This window comes from Sapajus apella, unplaced genomic scaffold, assembly GCF_009761245.1.
Source record: "Sapajus apella isolate SASKATOON/1434 unplaced genomic scaffold, GSC_monkey_1.0 scaffold155, whole genome shotgun sequence".
Lineage (NCBI taxonomy): Eukaryota > Metazoa > Chordata > Mammalia > Primates > Cebidae > Sapajus > Sapajus apella.
The window spans coordinates 1,043,831-1,065,840 of NW_022437095.1; the positions used below are offsets into that span (position 1 = coordinate 1,043,831).

Consider the following 22,010-nt stretch of genomic DNA (forward strand, 5'->3'; position numbering starts at 1 on the left):
GGGTCTCTGCCCTGTCCATCAGTCCTCCCATCATCCACCCCGCCCTGTCCATCAGTCCTCGCATCATTCACCCTGCCCTGGATCTCCACCTTGTCTGTCAATCCTGTGTCCACCCTGCCCTGGGTCTCCGCCCTGTCCATCAGTCCTGTGTCCACCCCGCCCTGGGTCTCCGCCCTGTCCATCAGTCCTGTGTCCACCTCACTCTGGGTCTCTGCCCTGTCCATCAGTCCTGTGTCCACCCCACCCTGGGTCTCCGCCCTGTCCATCAGTCCTGTGTCCACCCCGCCCTGGGTCTCCACCCTGTCCATCAGTCCTGTTGTCCACTCTACCCCGGGGTCCCTGCACTGTCCGTCAGTCCTGTGTCCACCCCACCCTGGGTCTCCGCCCTGTCCATCAGTCCTGTTGTCCACTCTACCCCGGGGTCCCTGCACTGTCCGTCAGCCCTGTGTCCACTCTACCTGGGGTCCTGCTGTGTCCGTCAGTCCTGTTGTCCACTCCACCCTGGGGTCCCTGCACTGTCCGTCAGTCCTCCACTGTCCTTGTGTATATGTCATTTTGCTCCCACCTGCCAGTGAGGACAAGTGCTCTTTGTCTTTCGGTGTTTGCATTGTTTCACTTAAGATACTGGCCCCTAGTTCTATCCTTGTTGCTGCATAAATTAATTAAGATAATTCATTTTATTTTGAGGAAGTGTATATATTTATATAAATACAATTCTTAGTAATAATCTTACAGTAAGGTTATTGTAAAACTGAGGCTAGGGTCACTGAGGACTCCCTCTGTCGCCTGTGGCAGGTTTTCTGAGCTTTGCTGCTTGGCCTGAGTGGGGTACACAGATTCCAGGGAAGTATAGTGGGCAGCAGTTGGCAGGAACAGGATCTCACTGCCGCTGTCATGTTGGAGGTGGTTTTGGGTGTTTCCTGTCTATTAGTTAGTGAATGTTTTGTCTTGTTATCACAGAAACAGCCAAGGAGATGTTAGCAGTTGCAGTGCGTGGCTGGGCACACGTAGGCCCATGGTGCTTTCTGTGCAGAGGAGAATCCTTGCCTCTCACCAGCAGAGCAGCGCTCTCCCTACCATCACCTGCAGGGTTGCTGTCCCAGCTTCCTCTCTCAGTGTCCAGTGGTGTGAACGTAACACACTTCCTGAGCCAGTCCCTGGGCAGGTTTTAAAATTTTTATTTATTTATTTTTGAGACAAGGCCTCACTCCCTCACCCAGGCTGGACTGCAGTGACATGATCATGGCTCACTGCAATCTCAAGTGCCCGGCCTCAAGGGATCCTCCCTTGTCAGCCTCCTGAGTAGCTGGGACTACAGGGCTGTGCCACCACTGCCGGCTAACTTGTGCGTTTTTTGTAGAGATAGAGTCTCACTATGTTGCTTAGGCTGCTCTCAAAATCCTGGCCTCAAGTGATCCTCCCACCTCAGCCTCCAAAATGCTGGGATTACGGGCATGAGCCACTGTACCTGGCTGCATGTTGATGCATTTTAAAGTTGCTTCTAAGTTAGAATACTGTTTTTAAAAGTGAGAAGGGATTTAGTATATCTCTATTTTATGCTTTTAAAGTTCCTCATTTAAGAAGGGCTACTCAGGAACTAATAAAATAAGGACTTAAGGAAATTACTACATTTGAATTGCTCTACGTGAAGCTTTGTTTTGACTGATCGGATTCTGTCACTTTTCGTTGAGATGACTATAAAGCAGCCATCAGGCGACTGATACATACTAGAAACTTCCTAACTGTGAGGAACTTTAGGACAGACTCTGGAGACAGGTGCGGGTGTCTGAGTCAGAATCCACGTGGCAGAAACCAGCATCTGTGCGGAGCGGGCAGCGTGGGGAGGAAAGCTGCCTAAAGTCCCAGCTTATGTTTGGAAAGGATGGTGGTGGCCATGCTGTTTGCGTGGCCACTGCAGAGCCAGGGCCTGGGTGGCAGTTGAGGGTTGCCTGGCAGCCTCTGATCAGCACCCGCTGCCGTGTGCGCTCAGCCATCCGCAGCCAGCACTGCCTGAAGTCCCTGCACGCCTCTGAGCTCCAGGGTTTCCAGTGCTCAGCAGCAGAGCAGAGAAACACTTCATTTAACACCGTCTTTGGAGAGCATGATGTTCCCCAGAAGTGATTTCTCCAGTGACCCCTCAAGAACCAGCACTTTGTGAAAAAAGACTTTATTTCATGTGTGTGTGAGAGAGGGACATACCAGTGCTTTGGGAGTGTGTGCCACACTGCCTCCCTGCCTGGATGGTCTCACAGCCTGGGTGTTGCTGTGTTGTCTCTGTTGTGTTTTGTTTTGGCTTCTCTGGAAGTCAGTTGTTGCTTTTTGTTATTTTTGTGCTGGTTTCTAATGCTGTTTCTCTCTCAATCTCAACTGATTTCTCTTATTGCTGCTGAAGATTCTAAAATGGATATGTAGAAATAAAAACCCAAATAAAAGATTAAGGGCCATTCCTATGAAGAAAGAACATGAGTGCATGGGTGTTAGGAATTTCTTCTATATTCCAGAAGGCCATGTTGCAAACAAGTTAAGAGCATGTATTTGGAAAATATGTCTGTATAGGCTCCTGCAGATGCAGTAGTTATAAGAAACGGCTTGTGTCCTTAGTAGCCTTGACATTCTAGAATTATAAGATCAGTACATGAGACAGAGCTGATCAAGAGAACACAGAGCTGAATGCTGTGTACTTACTCTAGAGATCACATGGGTGAGTGCTGTGTACTTAGTCCAGAGATCACAGAGGTGAGTGCTGTGTGCTTAGTCCAGAGATCACAGAGCTGAGCGCTGTGTGCTTAGTCCAGAGATCACAGACCTGAGTGCTGTGTGCCTAGTCTGGAGGTCCCAGAGCTGAATGCTGTGTGCTTAGTCCAGAGATCACAGAGCTGAGTGCTGTGTTAAGCTTAGATTGGATATCACAGAGCTGAGTGCTGTGTTAAGCTTATACCGGATATCACAGAGCTGAGTGCTGTGTGCTTAGTCCAGAGATCACAGACCTGAGTGCTGTGTTAAGCTTAGATCGGATATCACAGTGCTGAGTGCTGTGTGCTTACTCTGGAGATCATATAGGTGAGTGCTGTGTGCTTAGTCCGGAGATCACAGAGCTGAGTGCTGTAACTGAGTCCAGGTACCACAGCTCAACAAGTCTGTCATGGATCTTCTTTCTTTGTGTCATAGCCGAGATGAAGCTCTTGAGCTAGCAGAAGAGTGTTCTCTCTGTGCCTCCACATGGCTCATGGACCTGATCTTTGGCCGGGTGAGGCGGTCAGGTTGTACTGAACTAAATGTTTTCTTTGAATAGTGTGCGGAAAGGTTCTTACTAATTCAGTTGTCAAATCTTAGGGAGGCTTTAGTGTGGTCTGAAGTCACTTTAGAAGCTCGTTTTTGTGGGCAGTGGTAACACAGTATTGCAGAGGCTTCCTGTAGCTTTGCTGTGGTGCCTGTCGGCAGCACTTCCAGCCATTAGGGTGCTATTGTGTGCCTAACACTGCTTACCTTCTGGAAGTGGCCGGTCACTTGCCCCCTTCCCTGGGAAGAGGGAGGTGTCACTGGAGCAACTTTACCTTCCGCTCTGCTGCACGCTGTCTCACAAGGAGCGGGGCTGGACACAGCCAGTGATGAGTAAGTATTTGTTGCATGAACAGTTCTGTAGTACAGCCCTTGTCAGTGACTTAGTTGGGAAATGTCTCACTATTTCTGACGAGGTGGTTTGAAGAGTAGCTTGGCTCCATGAGACTACTGAGGTAGAACTATGTGTTAGGAGAACTGACTTCTTTTCTCCAGGGAACAGTTGGACTTTAAATTCTGAGAAAGGATCACGTGTGATACATATTTGATTTTTGCTGTGATTGTTTTATCTTAAGGTCCACTTTTTTGAGAGGTAGCCATCCAGGAGTATTTAGAAATGCTTTTTATTGGAATGTGACTTTCTGTTTCTCGGTGAGTCCTCTGAGTTCGTTGAATGAAGGCTTGTGTGAGTTCTCGATTCTGAAAGGCGTGGGTATGAGAGAGGCTGGGAGACTCCGCAGCGTGCGTGTGGGCGGCCCGGCTGTGAAGGGAAGACCCGATTCATGTGTTACTCGGATTTCACGCAGATAGTTTGGAAAATTGTGGGAAGGGCTCTGATTGCCCTGAACGCAACGCAGCTACCCACATCTTCCCTTGTGCTGTGAAGCACCCATTCTGAGGGCACCGGGGGTCCCGGGCTGGCTTGTTGGGGGGTGCTTTGGTTACTTAGAGCACTTTTTAGAGTCAGGGTTGCTGGGCAATGCAGATGTTGCACTAGTACTTTCTACAAGTGCTGTAACAGAGCAGTTGACCCGCCAAGGCAATGAAGCCGCAGTGGTGCCTTCACAGCCATTCCTTTCGAAGCTCTCTTCTCGGTACCTTGACTGAGAAGCCTGTGTTTCTAGGATGTGGCTGTCATCTGCGGGCCTCCTCTGGCGCATGCTGGCTCTCTCTGGACACACAGGCCTGCTCCTCAGATGGAAACACATTACTGAGGAAGCTGCATTTTAAAAATAGGAAAGGGAATGATCGTCAGTGTTTGATGTGCCAGGAAAGCACTCCCATCAGCGCTTTGTGGCCCAGCGTTTTCCGTGTCGTGTCTTCTTTTCCGTCGCCGTGAAATTTCAGCAGATTGTTATGCAGAAGCAGTTCTGTGTCTCTGTGTGACTGGGAGACAGCTGTTCGTCCTAATGAGGATGCCAGCTTCGCGACATTTCCGCTGATGGAGACTCGCAGAGGGAGCGGAATGTTCCAGACCAGGCAGTGGTGTGCGGCGAGGAGGTGCCATGCTGTCAGCTGGAGGAGCATGCTCGGCTGCCCTGCACGACAAGATAAATGAGTTTGCTGGAGTTTGGCAGCATCGGAAGCGTTTCCAGTGAGCGGCCGTGCGCGCCAGCCTCCCCGTGGGACCTGTGGGCTGAGGGTGCCTTGGAAACTGCTGCCTCTTTGCCAGCTCCTTTTTCTTTTGATGTCCGACAATACTTGTCAGGATTGTGATTTATTAAAAACCTAATGTCTTATAGCATTTCATTAACGTGGGGTTAGGCGATCTTTTGTTGAGCCTTTTTTCCCATTAATTTAGCAGAATGTTCACTGAAACTTAACTTGGCCAAATATCCTGAAGACTCCAGTTCAAAGAGAAGTCGGGGGCAGCCCTCCCCTTGCCCTTCCAGGATCCCCTGGCAGCTGGGGCCCACCAAGCCTTGTGGTAACCTTCTCACTGAAGCGTGGCAGCCTGATTTGTAGTCAGGCCCTCACATTGTTCTTTATTTTTTAGATGAAGATCCAGAGGAGTTACTGGGTTGGCTTTCAGAGTCTCTCCTCTGCCCGTGCTGCTCTCGTTAGCCGACTGTGTTAAGTGTCTTCTCGTGTCCTGCCCCATGATGATGCCGTGGTTTCCAGCCGGGCAGTTTCCTCAGGAGACTGTGTTGGTTGTCACCCCTGGGGAAGGGCCTGCTCTAGTTTCTGATGTGTCTGGGCAGGGCGGCTGCTGCATCCATGGGCGAGGACGCCCCAGCACAGGGGAGGGCCCTGACCAGACGTCAGGTCCTGGCAGGGGATCAGCGTCAGCAAATCCACTCTGCAGCTATGGGCGCCATGGCCAGGCCTCTGAGAAGGCAGATGTGAAAGCGCTGTCGCTGCTGCCGCATCCTGGCTATGCTCCGGGGCCTGAGTGTCAGAGCGTGTTCCCAGGTGCCGTTGAATCTCTTTGACTCTTTTCTTAGTATCTTTGCTGTGCTTCAGTGTTGTGTGTTTAAAAATCTTGTAATGCAGTGGAGCTTAGACTTAATTAGAACTTAGCTCACGTCCACTTACATGAGGGGGATTTTCATAAATGGGCTTGGTGACTGGATGGTGCTCCTCTCATCCAGGGCCGCATAGAGCATGAAATCGCATCTCATGATACAGCCTCAGTGGCCGGGACAACTGGCATTTCAATTGGACTCTGAAGTTCCAGGCAATTTGGATGGACGGACCTTTGATGGTGAGGGCAGATGTGAAAACCAAGCTTTGTCCACGTGAATTAGTGACTTGTGACGACAATAGGACACTTCCTTCGTGGAAAGGTGGAAATTCACATGCTATTGTCTCATAGGTATCCCAGACGCTTCAGTGAGGGATGAGGTGGGTTTTGTGCCTCTGAACAGAGTGAGTGACCCTAGTTTTTGTCCCCTGGGAGGCAGTGTAGGCATCAAGCCTGTGTCGCTCTGAGAAGCCACTGCCCCCCCATCTCAGGATCTGCCCACTGTGCCCTGAAGTCAGGGCATGTCTTCCTGGATGGGCCAGTCATGGGGGACTGGGGAGCACGTGGACTGACCCCAGCCCTGTGCCGGGCAGGATGAGCAGCCCCCGTGGCCACAGCTGAAGAGAACTGTGGATCATACCTGGATGAGGTGTCCTCAGCTGACAGGAAAAGTAAGGTTTTTATCACATTCTTTTTACTGAACTTTGCCAGCAAGCAAAGAGGTGATTGAATTTTCTTCTTCAAATGCCATTTTATTATTTGAGTCCTAAATACCTTCCGGCAGGTGCTGGCGACTTTCCTTTGCTGGCTGGTTAAGGTGGTCACCCCAGCCCCCTGCCAGCCCAGCCTCAGCCGGTGAGGACACGGTTTCCTCTGCAGATTTTGACTGGTTTCTTCAGTGATCCTCAGTGCAATTCAAGTGATAACATCCTTTGTTTATATATTTAATACAATTTTACCACTAGCAAGAGTATTTAATATACTTAGCACCATGTCAAACTGTTTTTTACATTTCAAGAGCAAAGTTTATGAAAATAGTTTAAATAACACAAACTGATGAAACCTTTCTTCCCCCTCTTTTCTTGTCTTTATGGTACTTTTCATCTTCAGGGTGTGGTTCTCCCATCTTTTTTTTTTTTTTTGCTGTCTTAAAACTTTTTGTTTTTTTTAAATTGTACTTTAGATTCTGGGGTACATGTGCAAGTCATGCAAGATTGCTGCCTAGGTACCTTCCTGGCAAGGTGGTTTGCTGCCTCCATCTCCCCCCATCACCTATACCTGACATTTCTACCCCCGTTATCCCTCCCCACCTTCCCTCCCATTGTCCCTCCCCCAGTAGACCCCAATGTGTGATGCCCCCCTCTCTGTATCCACTTGTTCAACACCCACCTATGAGTGAGAACATGCAGTGTTTGATTTTCTGTTCTTGTGTCAGTTTGCTGAGAATGATGGTTTCCAGGTTCATCCATGTCCCTACAAAGGATATGAACTCATCGTTTTTTATGGTGGCATAGTATTCCATGGTGTGTATATACCATGTTTTCTTTATCCAGTCTATCATTGATGGGCATTTGGATTGGTTCCAGGTCTTTTCTGCGGTAAACAGTGCCTTGATGAACATACGTGTGCATATGTCTTTATAATAGAACAACTTATAATCCTTTGGGTATATACCCAGTAATGGGATTGCTGGGTCAAATGGAATTTCTATTTCTAGATCCTTGAGGAATTGCCACACTGTCTTCCACAATGGTTGAACTAATTTACACTCCCACCAACGGTGTAAAAGTGTTCCTATTTCTCCACATCCTCTCCAGCATCAGTTGTTTTCGGATTTTTTAATGATCACCATTCTAACTGGCGTGAGATGGTATCTCAGTGTGGTTTTGATTTGCATTTTTCTAATGACGATGAGCATTTTTTCATATGTTTGTTGGCTTCGTATATATTTTCTTTTGAAAAGTGTCTGTTCATATTCTTCACCCACTTTTGGATGGGTTTGTTTGTTTTTTTCTTGTAAATCTGCTTTAGTTCTTTGTAGATTCTGGGTATTAGCCCTTTGTCAGATGGGTAGATTGCAAAAATTTTCTCCCATTTTGGTTGCCAGTTTGCTTTTATGATTGTTTCTTTTGCTGTATCTGAAATTTAATTAGATCCCATTTGTCTAATTTGGCTTTTGTTGCTATGCTTTTGGTGTTGTATTCATGAAATCCTTGCCTATGCTTATGTCCTGGATGGTTTTGCCTAGGTTTTCTTCTAGGGCTTTTATGGTGTTAGGTGTTAGGTTAAATCCTTAATCCATTTGGAGTTAATTTTAGTGTAAGGTGTCAGGAAGGGGTCCAGTTTTTGCTTTCTGCACATGACTAGCCAGTTTTCCCAACACCATTTATTTAACAGGGGATCCTTTCCCCGTTGCTTATTTTTGTCAGGTTTGCCAAAGGTTAGATGGTTGTAGATGTGTATTGTTGCTCCAGAGGCCTCTGTTCTGTTCCATTGGTCTATGTCTCTGTTTTGGTACTGTTTCCTTGTAGTATAGTTTGAAGTTCGGCAGCGTGATGGCTTTAGCTTTGTTCTTTTTGCTTAGGATTGCCTTGGCTATGCAGGCTGTCTTTTGGTTCCATATTAAGTTTAAAGTGTTTTTTTTCCAGTTCTGTTGAGAAGGTCATTGGTAGTTTGATGGGGATAGCATTGAATCTATAAATTACTTTGGGCAGTATGGCCATTTTCATGATATTGATTCTTCCTAACCATGAACAGGGAATGTTTTTCCATCTGTTTGTATCTTTTCTTATTTCCTTGAGCAGTGGTTTGTAGTTCTTGAAAAGGTCCTTTACCTCCTTTGTTAGTTATATTCCTAGGTATTTTATTCTCTTTGTAGCAATTGTGAATGGGAGTTTGCTCTTCATTTGGCTTTCTGTTAGTCTGTTATTGGTGTATAGGAATGCTTGTGATTTCTGCACATTGATTTTGTATCCTGAGACTTTGCTGAAGTTGCTTATCAGCTTAAGGAGATTTTGGACTGAGACGATGGGATCTTCTAAATATACAGTCATGTCGCCTACAAATAGAGACAATTTGAGTTCCTCCTTTCCTAATTGAATACCCTTTATTTCTTTTTCTTGCCTGATTGCTCTGGCTAAAGCTTGCAATACTATATTGAATAAGAGTGGTGAGAGAGGGCATCCTTGTCTAGTGCCAGATTTCAAAGGGAATGGTTCCAGTTTTTGCCTGTTCGGTATGATATTGGCAGTGGGTTTGTCGTATATAGCTTTTATTATTTTGTGATACGTTCCACTGATACCTAGTTTTTTGGGAGTTTCTAGCATAAAGGGCTGTTGAATTTTGTCGAAGGCCGCCTCTGCATTTATTGAGATAATCATGTGGTTTTTGTCTTTGGTTCCATTTACGTGATGGATTGTGTTTATAGACTTGCGTATGTTGAACCAGCCTTACATCCCTAGGATGAAGCCTACTTGATTGTGTTGGATAAGCATTTTGATGTGCTGTTGCAGTTGGTTTGCCAGCATTTTATTGAAGAGCTTTATATCTGTGTTCATCATGGAGATTGGCCTGAAGTTTTCTTTTTTTGTTGAGTCTCTGCTGGGTTTTGGTATCAGGATGATGTTGGTCTCATTAAATAAGTTGGGGAGGATTCCCTCTTTTTATATTGTTTGAAATAGTTTCAGAAGGAATGGTACCAGCTCCTCATTGTACGTCTGGTAGTATGCGGATGTGAACCCGTCTGGACCTGGACTTTTTTTGGTGGGTAGACTATTAATTGCTGCCTCAACTTCAGCGCTTGTTATTGGTCTAATCAGGGTTTCAACTTCTTTCTGGTTTAGTCTTGGGAGGGTGCAAGTGTCCAGGAATTTATCCATTTCTTCCAGGTTACTGGTTTATGTGCATAGGGTTGTTTGTAGTAATCCCTGATGGTTGTTTGTATTTCTGTGGGATTGGTGGTGATATCCCCTTTATCATTTTTTATTGCATCAATTTGATTATTCTCTTTTCTTTTTTATTAATCTGGCTAGCAGTCTATTTTGTTGTTCTTTTCAGAAAACCAGCTCCTAGATTTATTTATTTCGAAGGGTTTTTTTTTGTCTCTGTCTCCTTCAGTTCTGCTCTGATCTTAGTTATTTCTTGTCTTCTGCTACCTTTTGAGTTCCATCTTAACCATTTTAGGGCCTCTTCAGTTCCTTGAACCCCTTTCCCTGAGGGCCATATACTTTAACACATTTGAATTAAAAAGAAAATTATTAATTATTATGTTGGATTTATATAAGCAGGCTCCAAGAGTGGTTCTGATACTGAATTTTTTCCCTCATACTTTTTAAGATAAAACTTGTGGTTAAATATACATAACATTTACTATTTTAACTGTTTAATATATGTATTTCAGTGGCATTAAATAAAATCACATTGTTGTACATCTGCCATCACTATTTCTTATGCTTTTTCATTATCTCAAACAGAAACTCTGTGCCTGTTAAACGCCCCATTCCTGCCCTTCCCCAGGCCCTGAGAAACCCCTGTTCTACTTCCTGTGTCTATGAATTTGCCTGTTCAGGGATCTTAGATGAGGGGGATTCTTGAAAGTCATTCATGTTGTTGCATGTGTTAGAATTTCTTTTTTATGCCTGAATAATATTCCAACATGTGCACATGCTGCATTCATTCCATCTGCTGATGGACGTGGGTTTGCACCTGTGGCCATTGTCAGTAATGCCGCTGTGGACGCTGGTGTGCAGGGCTTCTTGGCTGTTTATGTGTCTTTGGGAAAATGTCTGTCCAAGTCCTTTGTCCGTGTTTGAATTGTTGAGTTGTCAGAGTGTTTTTTTCGAACTCCTGTGTCATGATTAAATTGATTGAGAGTTGTTGGAATGGATTTTTTTTTTTTTTTTTCATTCTCTGCTGTGGACCCAGATATGTAGACATTTGGGCATGTTCTGTCCAGCCCTACTTTCTATCACTTCTCTTTGTTCCGTTGCCTGGGGATGTAGAGTAGAATGGACCGTGTATTCCTCATCCACTGGGAAGGAATCAGCTGTCCTTTTTGTGCACTGGTGGAGCGGCTTTGGGAGGCAGACACGGTTTGCAGAGGAGACAGCTGGGAGCTTGTGCCTCTCCGACCTCCTTCCCACCCCCAGTCAGGGTTGTGTGTGTAGTGTCTGGTGTCGCCTCTGCATCTTTGCTGTTGTGTCTGACCCCGTCCCCTTTCCTTGTAGCACTGTGACCTCTGCTGTGTTCACCGTGGGAGACAATGTGGTTTCAGGCAGTGATGACCGCACGGTGAAAGTCTGGGACTTGAAAAACATGAGATCCCCCATTGCAACTATTCGCACAGACTCTGCCATTAACAGGTAAAGCAAATCTGTTGGTTAAGCAAGTGGCTTAGTTTGATGTGAAAGGGTTGATTGTGATTGCATGTTTTATTCATAGAGGTTTCACTGTTAGAGCCTCCGGGAAAATGGTTTATGCTCCTTCATCCTCTAGCACAGTCTCAGTATTCCATGAAAACTTAAACTAACTTAGTCTAACATCAGGTTGGGTTAGTGAGATTTGTCAGAATAAGAATGACCTGGGCTCCTTCAGCCTCCAGCACAGTCTCAGTATTCCATGAAAACTTAAACTAAGTTAGTCTAAAACCAGGTTGGATTAGTGAGATTTGTGAGAATAAGAATGACCCGTTTGTGGCCAGATGTGTACTCACCGTGAGGGGTTGGTCTTGTGTCTGGGTGGGTCTGGTTCTACCATTGAGCAGTGTGTGTGTGTCTGTATTGTGTGTATATGCACATGGGGTCTGTGTGATCTCGTTAGGTTTGTGTGAGTAATTCGGTCTCCTTTTAATACTGCGTGTAAGCAGGTGGTTTTGGTCTCTTTTTAAACTGCGTGTAAGCAGGTGGTACACGCATTTTGTTGATGTAGTAGCTCTGAATTGTGAATAATAAGGAATCTCCTGCATCATTATCTGTAAACTCAAAAACTTACAGTGTCACTGTTTCATACACAATCCACTTTCATCTCTTCTTTGCAGGATCAACGTATGTGTTGGCCAAAAAATCATAGCCCTCCCCCATGACAACCGACAAGTGAGACTGTTTGATATGTCAGGAGTGCGCCTGGCACGACTTCCCCGGAGCAGCCGACAGGTAATGGCACAGCCACTGTGCACACACAGGGCATGGTGGAGGAGGATGGGCTACACAGCCTGCCCATTGCTGCCAGTAGAAACGGAATGTGAGCTGCACATTTGATTTCACATTTTCTAATAACCGTGTTAACAGAGAGAAATGACAGAAATTAACTTGAACGATAGAGTTAGCGTTATTTAATCAAATATGCAAAAATAATATAATTTCAACATGTAATCAATATAAAATTATTAGAGATATTTTACATTCTTATTTTCGTACTAAGTCTTTGCCTGCTAAATTTTCATTGGAAATACTTGAGCTATATTTAGAGTTCTTAAAGTTTAGAGTTGAAAAAGTAGAGTTGTATACCCAAGTTATTCCAGACTTACTTCAGTGTTCTTAATACCATGATCATTTTTAAGTTTAAAAATAAATAAGATAAAACATGTACTTCCTCTGTTTCACAGCCATGAGGAACAAGCTCTTTCGTGCACGTGTTAGTGGCTGCTCTGTAGGGAAGCAGGCGTAGATGTCTGCAGTTGAGGCTGTACAGACTGGAAGTGTTGAGAGGCTGCATGGGCACTGTGGCCAGGCAGAAGCTGGCTTGGTTGTAGACTGAGGGGTCTTTAAGGTGGGACCTCCTCCACCTCCAGCCAGAAAAACCCATTTCTATGGCAGATAGTTGAGACAGGAAGAAATCTGTTTAAATGTTAGTTTCTTGTAAGGTGAGGGGTTGCTCCTTGCTGAGTTCGGAAGATGGCGGAGGGAGTTTCTCGGTATGTGCTGTTCAGCCCACCCGTCCTGGTTGCCTGGAAGGCACAAAGAGAATCGAGACTATGGCACCTGCACAGATGCAGAGGCCCTGGAGGACCTGGGGGCCACTGTTCAAATTCCCTGGTGATTTTGACGTGCTCTGAGTTGGGCCTGGGCCATAGTGTGGGTGGTGTTCACTGTTGGATCTCCCCCAGGAGGTCACCAGGGCAGCTGCGATGCACAGAAACCCCCCACAGTTGAGGCAGCATCTCCCCAGCCTTGTGCTTAACAGAAGCCCCCCCCGCCCCAGAGTCTCCTTCTTTCCTGTCTCCTTTTGATCTTGTTGGAGTACTGTCTTGATACCTGTGTAAGTAGATGGATTTGCTCCCTGAGTCCCCCTGTGGGTACACAGGGCTGCACACACTCACAGGCAGCATGGGTGGCCCCCTCAGTGCCTCTGTGGCTCATTCTGTGGACACTGGCTTGTGGCTCATGGGCCACAGCTGCTCTGCCCGGGGTGTGCACCTCAGAAACGGCAGGCAGGGTGGGCAGTCAGGGAGGCGGGTGCAAAAGTGGGGGCTCCCAGCGCGGCAGCATCTTTTCTTCCCATGGCACAGACTTTCTGGAAGTGACATTCCCTGAGACTGGGTGTCTTTTCAGTTCCCCTTCACGGTGCCTGCATGCACTGTTCAGAGTTGACTATTGATGTCTTTACTCCTTGATACAAATCAAAATAGTGGAGTAGAAAAATTTGATGAAATTAGAGTAACTAAAAATATACCTCACAACCCTAACAAAGCCATAAATTGCTTGTCCTGGGGAATCTTTCCATGTTTTGTTAACAGCTGAGTATCATGTGTCCCCTAAGCTGCATCTTAAACACACTAGAATGTTCTCTTTTCAAGGTGCCCATGTGAATTGTAAAATTGCTGTGCAGCATGTAAAGTTTGCATTTTGAAGCACAAATTCATGAGAATGAGTAGGACTGTATTACTTTGAGAGTATTTCCCTCAGAAAAACGGAATTCTAAGTGGTTCTTTGTGATCCTAATTCCATGTAGACAGTTTTATTTTCAGTTATCTGTGAACATTCAACTTTGTTGGCATTGTAGGATTCTGTGCCTGGGTTTATTCCCTCCTAAAGTGGTATGTGAAATAGATTTATTTTTAAGATTAATAAATGTGACTTGACTTTATTTAGAACTTGTAACACCTCTTCAGAGAAATGTGGTTTTCAGTGTCCCAGAACCCTGTGGAGGCTCCTGGTGCCTGTGAAGTGGAGGCTCCTGCGCTGCAAGGGTCCCTGTGAAGTGGAGGCTCCTGGGGCGCGAGGGTCCCTGTGACATGGAGGCTCCTGGGGCGCAAGGGTCCCTATGAAGTAGAGGCTATTGGGGCATGAGGGGCCCTGTGAAGTAGAGGCCCACGTGGCCCCGTGCTGAGTGTCCTGGAGCACATCATGTGCACTGGGGCAGCCACAGTGGCATGGGACATCTTCAAGGTGCGTCTGCTTCCTGGGTGGTGATGCTGTGGGCGCATGAGATAAAAATCCCGTGAGAGCTCTGCCTGAGGCGAAAGTGCTGGCTGACTCTCTCCTGGAAGCTCTTTGTCCTTGGCACTTCTGCAGTGAATGCCGTGAGTTTCGCCTTAAAGAGCTCTTGCCCACAGCCTTGGTTTTACCGCCAGTTAATGGATGCATTGCTGCTTCCTTTCTTGCGCCTTTTGTAATCTTTTGTTATGTGGTCTTTCTTAACAGTTGTTTCATTTTTGTGACCTATTGTGATTCTCTCTCCAAATGCATAAATAGGATATTTATATGTGACTATTTTGCAGGAAAATGTTACGCCATTCTTTGAGTGTTTCTTAATCTGTAGCTTTACTTAATACTGACTCTTGCACTTTATGCTGTAATAGCAACCCATGAGAGCTGTTGTGTAATTTAGAAAATGCAGATGGGTCCTAAGGCATTGCTCACAGATATTCCAAGTGTTGTCTAAGAGCCTGCGCCTGCTACGTACATACGCAGTGATATGCTGTAAGCTCTGTTAAATATTTTGCAGTAACTTTTCCAACATGCTGATATTTAACTGGAATTCCTGAAGATGGCAGGAATCTACCTAAAAGGCCATTTATTTATCCTTGTTTTATATGACATCAAATGTATTTTTCTAGTTCTTTTATTACTGAAGCCAATTATTTGTTAAAATGGAATTTGAAGTATTCAAAAATTTCACACTGATCATTTATTTGTTTTGTCTGACTGGAATCTTACTCATTTTCTTGAAGAAGGAGTCATATAGTGCTTTTGGGGCAAGTCCTACCAACCCTTGAACTCACTGGTGCCCCGGCCTCACTCGCCCTGGGCTGGCTGCACGTTCGGTGGCTCTGCCCTGCTTGGTGGTCTTGGCTCTTGGGGACTGATCCTTTGCACCGTGTCGTTTAACGTACTTACTTTGAGTGATGGGGTTATTCATTTGGCTGAGGTCTTATACATCTTACTGTCAGGAATAATGCACTGATCTTGGTTTGTTTGATGTCACTAGGGCCACAGGAGAATGGTGTGCTGCTCGGCGTGGAGCGAAGACCACCCTGTGTGCAATCTGTTCACCTGTGGGTTTGACCGGCAAGCCATTGGTTGGAACATCAACATCCCTGCATTGCTACAAGAAAAATAAGGTCACCGGCAGTCCTTAGTGTCACTGTTTGCCAGCACGGACCTTTGATGGGTGCAGGCTCTTTTGTATATTAGTCAGCCATTTTTGTGAGAGTTTGACCCTGGGAAGGGTACTTTGTATGTGTTCTTTTCACATAGTGCCCAGCTTGCATGAAGTGTACAGAGACATGTGTGGTCATATTTTTTACTTTTGTCTTGTGTATGTGTATTGGGTCCTTTAGGCCATAGAGGCGAAGCTCACCTCCCATGTAGCACATGAAATGGTTGTGAGTTGTTGACGTTGGACAGGTGAACAGTAGGGCATTACATTTGTGTGAATTAAATGTGAACCTGTGTATTACATGGCGGCGTTGGCAGTCCCGCGTCCCGTGGAGTAACTGTGCGTATCTGCCTATGCTGGCTGGTGACCAGCAGGATCACGCCGGGATTTGTGTTTACCTCTGTGTGAGGTTCAGCACGTGCTGTTGTGTAGTCCGCCTCCACTGTCATTTCTGTTATAGTTCTGCAAAGGTAACCTGGATTTTAGAAGTTAAAAAGAAGCATGGGATGTTGGACTTGTACCATTTGGAGTTTCTTTAGGAAAGAAAAGGGTTCTGCTTTTTTTGTAGAAAATCATTTCAATCTCCCAAGGTCTCATGCTAGCAAATTTTGAAATAGGATTCTTATCACCGATTTCAAATATTAAGCAAAATGAATGTAAAGCACTTTAGTTTATAGCTGTGGTTATAAACAGTTTTTAGATGTTTCAAATGACTTGTCCATGGAATGTGACTTGACCTTGATCAGAGACCCTGCTGCCTGCACACAGAGCCCAGTGAATTCTCCGCACCTCAGTCATGTGCTTCCAAACGGGCTCACTCCCATGGTGGTGTTTGAGAGCCAACAACACTACCTCAGAGACGGGTCTCTGGGAAACTTTGGGTCTCACTGGTGCCTGACTGGAGCACTTTGGTTTATAGCTGGAATACCGAGTTCAGTTCAGAAGGCAGGAAAGACAGTCACGCCGACATGTCCTGAAGGTGTAGGCTCTCCACTTAAGCGCACACGCTGACGGCCGCAGCCAGCAGGCCCTGTGATGGGACACTTCCAGCTCCCACAGGGGGACGCCTTTCAGTGCCAGTCCCATTCCTGCTGAGGGAGCCTGCTGTTCTTGCCTTCTTGGGAATTACTGCTCACCTGGTAATCTGTATGTTAGTGTTTCTTGCTGAGTTACGGTTTTGATGAAGAGGCTCTCAGTTCCTGCCTCGTATTTTCAGTCCTTTCAATACGTCCACCTGGAGGCTTACCACTTGGAGAGACACAGGAAAGTGATCTTTACAGTTGTCGTGTGACACCCCAGGTCTTTGTGTCTTGCCCCGTTTTACGGTGATGTGGGAGGGAACCCATCTGAGGACTGGTAGATGCAGGTGCAGTAGGACATGGGACTTTCAGACCTGTCCTTCTGTGCAGCTCACCAAGGGTGAGAGGCACCTCCTTACTTGGGTCTTCAGGGGCTGGTCCTACGAGCTTCAGATCTAAATCCTCCAGAATGATTCTGAAATGACTGACAGCCTGGGGCCCAAGAATAACCGACAGTGACCTCATTTGGATTTGATGTGGCTAAGGGACAAACAGCAAATATTTCAGTCGTTTTTATGTTAAAGATAAAAAACGTGTTGTGTTTTTGTCTGACGTTGTTTCTTGACTGCACTGTTCAGAGAGTCCACTGTCCAGAGTCCTCCTGGTCCCTCCGGTTGATGAGAATCTCAGGTTTTGGCTCCTGCTGTCCTGAGTGAACTTGCCTAATGCACAGATGTTGCTGGGCCCTGCTTTTTCTCATGGCCGGAGGTCCGATTGCCAGAGCCTCCCACATTGCACATGCAAAGGCCTAAGCCCAGGGCGGCTTCCGGGGCCACTGCACAGTGCCGGCTTGGGTTCCTCGGAGTTTAATTTGAAAGTCTGGGTGTCTTAAGATGATGGCTAGGAACATTGAAAGATGGCTGCAAATAGCTAAGTCAAACTTAAGAACCAGATTAAAACATTTTTGAAGCTTTTAAAAATCCATGTTCAGAGTGGCCATTGAGATCCAGGCATGTTGGTGACCTTCACTGCCATACCTGCTCACCTTCTCCAGCAAACTGGAGGGACCTCAGAAACGGCTCCTCCTGCACATCCTCAGGACGCAGCCCTGTGGTGCTGAGGGAGAGCTCTTGGGAGCGGAGGCGCCTTGCTATTTGCCGCTGTGTCATCTTCTAACGTGAACTCATCACTGCTGCTGCAGTGTGTTAATCAGGAGTCACAGACAAGATGGGGATGGTGTGTGTGCGTGCGCGCACGCATGCGCATGTGCACATGTGTACGTATGTGTGGCTAAATTAGGTCATGCCGTCAGCCACATGTGATGTCGTCTGAAACAGTATTTGGAAATGGGAACAGTTTTGTTCTTCATGCTGATGTGTCCAGAATTTCATTTAATAATAGATGGAAAATGTGTGGTTACTATAAAGTGTGTATCAATACAGAATTTCATAAGAGCCATGTTGGGCAAAGCAACTCTCTTTTTCAACCACTGCTCATCAGTTTCTGTAGAGACAAAAATTCTGTACATATTTTGGAATCTGAAGAATCCTATGTAAATCATTTGTTACTTAAATCTGTGAAAAACATCTTTCTTTGGAGGAAAGTATGCATTTATAAGTGTTCTGTGGAATCAGTTTTTATTCTATCGATATAATTGTCTCTAAGTGTTCAGTGTCTTCATTGCAATATGAAATTCATTAAAATGTCTGTGTTCCATAATGACTATTATAAAAGCTTTGTGTTATTGGGAGTCTCTTATTTTAGTATTTTTATCATTTTTCATGTTTTGCTTTGGTGAAACATTGGGAATGACTGTATAAACATCAAGATGACCCAGAAGTTGAACAAATATAATACTGGTCATTCGAAAAATTTTTGGACTTAAAAATATCAGTTGTGTTTTCTATCCATCTCTTATGCTAACATTAAACAATACGTAATTATGCTTCTTCATCCCCATCAGGACCTCAACAACTTCTAAAAGGATTAACCGTCTCATATAATTTTTGGTAAAGTTCCTCAGTATAATAAAATGCTCATACTGTTCTCATTGCAGTAAGCTTGTTTGAAAGTAAAAAAAAAAAAAAAAAAAATACAGTTACAGAAAGTAGGTGCCACTTTCTGTGGGAGAATGCAAAGCAGATTGGCAGGGGCTCCTGGTACATGGCCGTGTCCGACCCAAGCGCTGAGGCTGTGGTTGAGGCCATGACTAAAGCTGAAGCCAAGGCCGAGACCAGGGCCGGTGCTGTGGCTGTGGCTGTGGCTGTGGCTGTCGCTGAGGCTGAGGCTGGCGTTGGGACTGGGGCTATGGTGGTGGCCTAGTCAGAGGCTGTGGCTGAGGCTGACACCAGGGCTGGGACTGGGGCTGTGGCTGGGGCCTTGGTGGTGGCTGAGGACATGGCTGTGGCTGTGGCCATGGCCCGAGCTGTGGCTGAGGCTGAGGCTGCTACGGTGTCAGCAGGTGGAGAGTCTGGGAGGATTCTTGCTTGTGCAGACAGTGGCTCCTTCACACTGGCGAGGCCACTGCCTAAGCTGTGTTGGTGCTGGGAGCATCTTCACCCAGAAAGGCAGACCATTTCTCCACTGGTTACTTAACTTTCTCAATCTTCCTCCTTAGATAGCCTGTGATTATTGTCTAAATTTCATAATGTTACATCTTCAGTGAATTTAAAATTCATGCTTTATTAGTATCAAGAATTCAGAAGGAAATACTTACACATTGCTGTGATTTCACCGAAACGCCAGGACGCTGGTCTCCCTTACTAGCTGTAGGGTTACTATCTGTTTTTCCTTAATAACTTAGAATTTAAAAAAATTATGCTAAAATTTGGGAACACCTAAATTTATTATATGCAACATATGCAATTTATATTACAATGGGAAGAAGCTGAAAATGAAATTAGCTAAAAGTCTTGTATGATTTTTTTTTAATTAAATTTTTTTTTTTTTTTTTTGAGACGGGGCCTCACTGTGTTACCTAGGCTGATTGCTTGCCTTGGCCTCCCAAAGTGCTAGAATTACAGGCTTGAGCCACCACGCCTGGCCAAAAGTCTTGTGTAATTTTAAATTAATTTTAGTAGAATATCTTTTATTAAGCAGCTTTTGGCCAAAATGAAAATGAACTAAGCAGGTCTTTGGAGCTGCAGGAGCTCTGTGTGGAAGCCAACCAAGAGTTTCCTGGGGCCTCTTGGTTTGTGCGCTGAGTGGAGAATAGTGAGGAGCTACCTTGGGTATCTGGTCAAGGAGGCTTCTCTGAGGTGAGTCAAGGCACCAGGAAGTGGCAGGGAGAGTTCCCAATGAGCAGAGCGCCATATGCAAAAGCTGGGTGAGCTTGGCACACTTCAGGTGCTGAGGTCACAGTGTGACCAGAGTGCAGGTGAAAGGTGGTGGCCTGGGTAGGGGAGCTGGGATGACACGTAGGCACTGTCTCACTAGGAAGCTCTGGGGAAGAGCTTTCATCGTCTGCACCTGAGAGGGTGAAGATCAGAAGTGGGGAGACTGCCCAGTCATCCAGGTGAAGGATGTTAGCTGCCGGGCTATGTTGGTGGCAGTAGGATGGAGAAAGAGGATGGATTGAGATATGTCTCGGGGTTAGAACAGGCAGTTCTTGCTGGAAAGAAGTGTTCTTCATTCGAAAGTTCAGAAAACATCTAGGAAAGGTATTGACTGTGCAGCCATTTCTTAATGTACTCAAGATGTTTCATGCACCGACAGCCTAAAATATATGATCAGGATTTTCACCTTAAAAGGTTGATGATAGGTTAGGAAATGTCAGTCACAGAGACATTATTATCTTAGCTAAGTTCATCTGTCGCTTGTGCTGATGAGCATCTTACCCCCACCACGCCACAGACTCTGCCTCTCTCTCACCTGGGCACCATGTCTGCCTCTCACCATGTGGATGCTATCGGAGTGGTCATGCCTTAGCACGTGACACCTTGTCCAGGCATGATTGATTGGGGGTGGGAGGGTCTCAGGCCTTCGGGCTTGACCTGGAACAAAAACACCAGCTCTCTTGGGCCTGTGGTTTGTGGATGACAGACAGCAGGACTTCTCAGTCTCCATAACTGCATGAGCCAATCCCTTATCATAAGTCTTAGTGTATCTGTATACATCCTATTGGTTCTGTTTTTCTGGAGAACCATAATGCAGTGACCGATTTAATTAATTGTTCTAGTACTGTTTGTTATGCACATGAAGTTAAATAATCAATTTGGATCCCTACCTCACACCAAACAAAAATTAATTCCAGCATTAACTGTTAAAAGAAATTTTAAAGGAGAATCATCAAAATTAAATTTTTAAAATAACATTAGGTTTATTAAACAGCTCTTTAAAAATGCATTAAGCAGGCCAGGCAAGGTGGCTCACTCCTGTGATCCCAGCACTTTGGGAGGCTGAGGTGGGCGGATTGCCTGAGGTCAGGAGTTCGAGACCAGCCTGGTCAACATGGTGAAACCCCATCTCTACTAAAAATACCAAAATTAGCCAGGTGTGATGGCACACACCTGTAGTCCCAGCTACTCACGAGGCTGAGGCAGGAGAATCGCTTGAACCCAGGAAACGGAGGTTGCAGTGAGCCAAGAACACGCCACTGCACTCCAGCCTGGGCGACAGAGCAAGACTCCATCTAAAAAAAAAAAAAAAAAAATGCATTAGGCATACTAGAAAAGGTGGATGAATTCAAAAATTAAAAGGTTCTGTTCATTATAAGACACCTTTAGGGTGAAATGATAAACCACAAGTGGTAGTTGCAACATATATAATTCACAGAGGACTACTATCCAGGATAGCAAACAAAATTTTATATGTCCATAGGGTAATTGGAAATTGAACAGCAGACCTGAATAGGTATATCACAAAAGAGAAAATAAGTGCCAATACCAAAATATAGACATGAGGAATATGAAAATTAAGGCCAGAATGAAATACCATTTCACAGTCATTAGATTGAAGGGAAAATCTGTGGAACATATATAGACTGCTAGAACTCTGCACCTTGTTGGTTGGGGTCTAAAGTAGTATAGCAATTTTGGAAACATCTCGGAAACAGTCTGGCTGTGTGCATACATCCGTGTCCAGCACACTAGGTATGTGTTTAGAACATGGTTGATTACGCTGCAATGTCTAGAGCATTTGTATTAGAATTGTCTTGAGTGTTTGTTAAAATGGAGACTTCTGGGTCTTCAGAAGCTACTGACTCGGAATATCTGGGGAAGGGTGAACTGCCTTTTATAATAAACGTGCTCTCACACGGAATTCTACTGTCCAGTTTGAGAACTACTCTTCTAAAGTCCCCACATGTGCCAAAGGACTGTGCAGGGTGACAGCACCAAACTAGAAACAACCCAAACGTACAGGGGTAGATAAATTGTTAAATTTACACAGAGAAATAGCACAGAGCGGTAAAATTGGAGAGCAGCATGCTGCACGCAACCCTTGATCTCAGGAACATAATGTGGAATGAAAGCATAGGCACTGAAGACCACGGGCATATGAAACCGTTTTCATAAAGTACAAAAACAGGCCGGGCGCGGTGGCTCAAGCCTGTAATCCCAGCACTTTGGGAGGCCGAGGCGGGTGGATCACGAGGTCAAGAGATCCAGACCATCCTGGTCAACATGGTGAAACCCTGTCTCTACCAAAAATAC

At 45.5% G+C, this 22,010-nt stretch overlaps 1 protein-coding gene and 1 long non-coding RNA gene across 3 annotated transcripts in view; one reads left to right on the plus strand and one right to left on the minus strand.

Moving 5' to 3' along the window:
* Window positions 1-18,412, plus strand: part of WDR37 (WD repeat domain 37) — a 78,177-nt gene extending 59,765 nt beyond the window's left edge. For both annotated transcript variants that reach the window (XM_032266165.1, XM_032266166.1), the window contains exons 12-14: window positions 10,969-11,103; window positions 11,778-11,892; window positions 15,170-18,412. In XM_032266165.1, coding sequence (XP_032122056.1) covers window positions 10,969-11,103; window positions 11,778-11,892; window positions 15,170-15,301 — 382 coding nt within the window. In that variant the 3' untranslated portion in view covers window positions 15,302-18,412. The remainder of the gene's footprint in view (window positions 1-10,968; window positions 11,104-11,777; window positions 11,893-15,169) is intronic.
* Window positions 15,619-22,010, minus strand: part of LOC116541751 — a 21,113-nt gene continuing 14,721 nt past the window's right edge. Inside the window, exon 4 of the long non-coding RNA XR_004264929.1 lies at window positions 15,619-15,700. This is a non-coding gene — a long non-coding RNA (uncharacterized LOC116541751). The remainder of the gene's footprint in view (window positions 15,701-22,010) is intronic.